At 35.8% G+C, this 5774-nt stretch overlaps 1 protein-coding gene across 1 annotated transcript in view; it reads right to left on the reverse strand.

Moving 5' to 3' along the window:
• KCNK2 (potassium two pore domain channel subfamily K member 2) overlaps positions 1 to 5028 on the reverse strand; it is a 93369-nt gene extending 88341 nt beyond the window's left edge. Inside the window, exon 1 of the mRNA XM_026048424.1 lies at positions 4916 to 5028. Within this exon, the coding sequence (XP_025904209.1) occupies positions 4916 to 4949 (34 nt within the window). The 5' untranslated portion in view covers positions 4950 to 5028. The remainder of the gene's footprint in view (positions 1 to 4915) is intronic.
• Between the last annotated feature and the right edge of the window lie 746 nt (positions 5029 to 5774).

Here is a 5774-nt window from a genome sequence, read left to right on the forward strand (position 1 = left end):
AAAGGAAAGGAAAGGAAAGGAAAGGAAAGGAAAGGAAAGGAAAGGAAAGGAAAGGAAAGGAAAGGAAAGGAAAGGAAAGGAAAGGAAAGGAAAGGGAACTCTATCTGGTTTGTTATTTACTACCCTAATTCTCTTTCTACCTATTTCTAATTATAATTTTGCAAAATAATGATTACTTAGTCAGTGAAACACCCCTATAATGCAAAGGATGTATTTCCAGAATTAAAAGGCATTTTTCCTTTTGCAGTGCTGATTTTACCAAAGTTTTATAATGAAAAAACTCTTACTTCTGCTCTACAAATACTGGAAATATCTGCATTTCAGCAAAAGGATTAAAGTAGCAATGTAGTACCCAATCTGTCATAATTTTCTCTTATTTTACCGAAGTGCCTTACCTTTAGGTAAGACATGTAAGGAAAGCTTTGATGCATACAAGAATGGAAAGTTACAGAGCTGCATCAAGGTTAATTTTATCTAGTTTGAGAAAGGTGACAGTTCAAAAGTTCTCCGCAGAAATCTCTATCATCAGGGACCTTCTGTTGGAGAACTGTGCTTGGGTTCTCTCCCTGCTTCCCTCTCCAGTCCATGCAGGCTGGCCTTTTCTTTCCTTTTCATCTGTCTTTTACAGAAATTACAGCGATCTTGAGCTACCTGCTTTATCTCCTAAGTGCCTTTTCATAGAATAAGTATTAACTGAAGAAAGTTGAACTCCATCTCTTTCCAAACACTAATGAAAGGAAGCTGAACAACGAAGACAGCCTAATGCTCTGCAACTTTCGCTGCTGCTTTTGGAGACTACTATTGTGCCTCAGAAGGCCATGCTCAAAGTCAGAGCTTTTTCTTTTTTTTTTTTGGAGCTCTTATTCAGAGAAATCACAGTGGATTATTTTGTCTAAACACTTGGGATTGTTTGTATTGATAGGCAATACTACCAAGGAACAGGGGTCATATATATTTTAAGGATCACAGCATGGATAAGAGGCATAGGCTCTTACAGCTGCAATGTAAGGTTGTGTTTCTGAATGAAGTACATCGCTAAATTTGGTTTCCTCTTATCTATTCTGTAGGTCTTTGGAGGCCTTGACTAGCTGAAAAGTCTTCTGATTTCAGATACTTCTTAAATATGTCTTGAGAAACAAGTAGTGTGCAGGCAAGCTAGATAAGCCAAGAAGAGGCAAGAAAAAACAAGTGTCACCATCATGATACTACTTTATACCCAGAGTACTGAGCAACAGAAATGACTTGCACAGCTGGAGATCAATGTCCACCTGCAAAGACATATCTCCAGCTACTCTATCCACCACTACAGTATACTCTATCCACCACTAAGGTATACTATGTTTTATTTTATTGAAAGTGTGCAGAGAGATCTGCAGGGAAAAGGATTTTTAGAGCTTGGCCTAAACTCATGGGAATGTGAAAGGGAAAGAAGAAATAAAAAATTAGAAGTGTGCTTGACTTTTGTGGCATTCTGGGCTACAGTCTGTTTGCTCAGTAACCTCTTGCTGTTAACCTCCATTTTATCCTTATATGAAACATAGCATGAATAAAATGATCTGTCTCCTCACCCACTCTGGCCTCCTGTAAAAAAAGGTATGTTCCCTTGAGTAACTCACAACTCCAGCATGGAAAATTTACTCTAGTGTTCTATACAGTAAGCATTGTTTCAATACACTGAATTGCTAGTAAGTGGTCAAGACTACATTAAATCATGTATTTTTTCCTCTCCATTAGTCAAAAATAAAGAAGGATGAAACAAATAATACACTTGGCAGGAAAGGTATGGGTCTTTGTGTTATTTTGTGTTTTACCACATCAAACTAAAGATTCAATATCACACCATGTTGAATGTTATATGAATTTTCCTGCCAGCATAGATCAGTTTCTCTCTCTTCCAGAGAAATGGTAGGAAGTAAATCTCCTCTTTTCAATACAAAATAATAAAGAGGGGAAGATGCTGTAAGTATGAGGAAATTGATTACCATCTTTTTCATTTACGGCAATCAATCACATTAAAATATGAAAAGAACATGAGAAATCTACTACACCTTGATATGATGCCTCTCGCTTTCTCCCACATTGCTTAGTCAGTACTGTTTATCTTTCACACATCATACCCTACATTTAGGAAGAGTTAATTTCCATCTATTTTTTTGCTTGTACTTCTTCAATCCATGTCTCCTCCTCTTCTCCCAGTTTTCAGCTTACCTCTGTCCTGCACTTGGTACACTTCCAGTTTGAAAATCTTGACCTCAGTAGATTTCTCACCGAAGACCATGAGGAACACAAAGCATGTGTACTAAGCATACATGAATCTAAATGGTCTCTACAAGCCAAGTCCTTACAGCTGCAGGGGGCTGACAAATGCCTGGCTATATTAATTGCTGCAGCTTCTTAGCTAATCTGAGGCACTTTAGAGAGTTTGAAGTGCAGTGGCATGGTGGAACAAAATCTAAAAGAACAGAACATCGGATGATTTGGCAGGAGCATGATCTGGGCACTATCAAAAATACTGGCAAAGCAGATGGTCAAAAAACCCTGGTCCTAGATCTGGGACAACCTTCTGCCCTTCTTTTTTTTTTTTCTTTTTCCCTTCAAACATAATTCCTGTTTCCAAGACATAGAAATATGTTACTTTCTCTTTACTACTTTCCTAACAGATTGTCACCTCAGCCTTTCCAATAGCCTCGGAAGATGGAGTTGAGGTACTCTTTGTGGTACTAGGCTGTCATGGTTTCCTATTATTGCTGCTATTAACCTCACCTATCTCACTTTAGGTTACGCCTTTCCTGGGAACTCCTGCCTTGCAGACAAAGGATCAATAAACCTAAAGACATATATATTAGAAGTCTATTAAAGGCACCTTCAAAGCATATCATGTCTGCTCTGGTTGGCTCAGAAGTATTAGAATTTATTTTTCATATGACAAGATTTTGTACTTCAGTCCATGGTTAATATTCACTTCCACCTTCCATGTGGTGCACCAATTGTCCTCTAGTATGTACTCTAATATACACATCAAATATAATGCCACAGATACAGAAAAGGACTATATCCTGTTAATCCCACTCCACATGTACAATTTCCAGTTCCGAGAGTACTGAAGCAGCTACTCCCTTCTTTTGAAAAGTGTTTTTTTTTTTTAAATACTAAAGTTGGTGAGTTTTCACCCAAAGGACAGCAAATACCTTCTCTGAAGTCATATTAACACATTTTATAAAATGTAATTGTAATGTAAAGCATGATGGTTCTGTTCTATTATGGTTCATTACTACATTGAAAATTACTGACACTGTACATTTTTCTCTTTATTCTTCTAACATTTCCAATTATGACTGTACTGCAGGTTACTTAGTGTAGTAAATATTCTAAGAACATTTACAGCCTGGCACCTACTCACAGCGAGCAATACCTTCCTTTCCAGGTCATCCTGAGGCATTACTTAAATTCTAGTTAGGTAATTACACTCTGCCTGCCTAAGTGTCCTTCTGACTTTATAAATGTATTCTTCACTTGTCATGGGAAGATTAAAGCCTTACTGCAGCCTATGGAACAGCTGCCACACTTCTGTGCATTTGGGTGCTACAGCAGTCTTGATACTTCTGTTTAACTTACCTCTACTGCTTTCTAAACTCTTCAGGACCATAGCATAAAAGTTGATAAAAACAAGTTTTTTGTTTGTTTATTTCCAATATTATAAAATAAGATAAAGGAACATGTGATAAAGGATTGAATTAATTCAAGAAAATGCCGTACTTCAGTAAAAAGTATTATGGGTGGTGTAATTTGAACATAATTAAGCATTCAGAATAAAGATATGTTTTGGCACAATTTCAGACATAATAATCAGTAAACAGTGATCCAAAGGAAAGACGTATCTCTGTAAACAACAGAAATGAATTAAAGAACAGAGTGGAATACATGGTACTAAAAATTCCACTGTGAAGGATGTAAGTAGCTGATCCCCAATTCAACAAAATTACTCAAGATAATGTTCAGCTTTATGCTCAGGGACAAACTACAAACAAACACAAGCAGCAGCATTAAACTTCCTTGCTCAGAAACAAAACCCACTTATATATCACACTGGAGAGAAGCAGAGATTTTCCACAGTTTTGCACAAGAAGACAGAAAATAAAACAAAACAAAATGCCCCAAAAGCATAAACAAATACTCTAAACCCACAATAGATGATCTTGTGGTGTTCGGAAGACTTTTCTGATTCAGAAACCTACAGTCCATGTCCCCAGCCTGAATCAAACATAACAGATCTCTAAACAGACTTTCATGTCTCATGAGGTCAAAGCACAAGCAGAGATTTTTTTTCTTTCTCAGATTTTGGCTATCACAGCAGGGTCTGATAAAATTTTCCAGTAAAAAGTGAAATACCTGTTGCTAATTCCTAAGAAAAGCACAAGCATCTCTAATATTTGACTATAATAGCACTATTTACACTAACATGTTTACATGAAGGAATGTGTTAAGTGGTTTACTGGATAAAGATCAGACTACACAACAGTTTCCCAATCCTCAGACTCCAAATTAATCATCACATTGTTATATTTATATAAGCATGCACAATATTTCAGTGGTATCTGTGATCAGATCAAAGTTAAGGACATCTTCAACTTCCCAACTGAGCATTCCCAGTAATAACATACTGGCTAACTGATGAAATTACGTCAGCCAGATACAGCAAATCTTAGATGCATACACATGCTTTGTGTTTAAATAGACCTTAATACAAGGTAAACATTTTTGAAAAAGGCAATTAACTAAATTAAGACAGCTAAATTTAAAATTGATATGTTTGAGGCATTTTGTCCTAGTCCAACATGAGAAGTGATTAAAAATTCTGAAATTCAACTAAATTAAATGAAATTTTGAATATTTGTCTATAATAGTGGTTACTTACAGTAGAAATTATGTCTTGCTTGTGGGTTCCTCATTTGGTGATGTAATATTCAGAAGTCACCATGCTTTTGTTCTTAAATAAATCATCATTTCTTTTATGGCTTTTTCTAAGCAGTCTTCTGAAGTCATTTCGGCATAACAGATTCTCTTCCAAAATGAATTTATCTTCTCTTTCTGTATTTCCTGTCCAAAAAACTCAATGTACACACAAAAGTAAACTAGTGAGCTACTAGTTATGAAACACAGCATTTATAATACGCTTTAGATCTTCAAAGTACTTTACAAATGACAGCTGATTAAATAGGCTAGAAAATACTTAAAATCTAAACCAAAATTACCCTGAGTCCATTAAGAGATTGGATAATTGTATCACAAATGTTCCAGAAGGTTTTAAAAGACCACAGCTCCTCTCTGATGAATGAACTGATCAAAATCAGTATTTCCATTAATTCTTCCTTTCTTAAGTATCATTCACATGAAACGTGTATACGCAATATGCAGTCTACTTGCTGCTGAATGATTCCCATTACACTTTAGAGTCAGGTGCGCCTCAGAGCACATCATGTGCTCTATTCTTTAAACAAGAAAGACTTACATTGCTACAATTTATTTTTAAATTTATGAGATTCATAAGTAGCTGTCACAAAGCTTTTAAGGATCTTTTCTCAACTCTGTCAATAGTCATTGATTAGGGGAGAGAGAGCGTCATGGTCTTTACATTGTTTGATTTTAATTTCTGTAACCTTTTTAAAAATTAATTCTTCTACCCATTCTTCTTCCTCATGGGTCCTTATACCATCATTATTTCAATTATAAATTTTTAAAAAGAACCCCAAGTTATTCCCTAGCTTCACTTGCAC

The sequence above is a fragment of the Nothoprocta perdicaria genome, unplaced genomic scaffold (genome assembly GCF_003342845.1).
Source record: "Nothoprocta perdicaria isolate Ctin4 unplaced genomic scaffold, notPer1 scaffold_54, whole genome shotgun sequence".
NCBI lineage: Eukaryota > Metazoa > Chordata > Aves > Tinamiformes > Tinamidae > Nothoprocta > Nothoprocta perdicaria.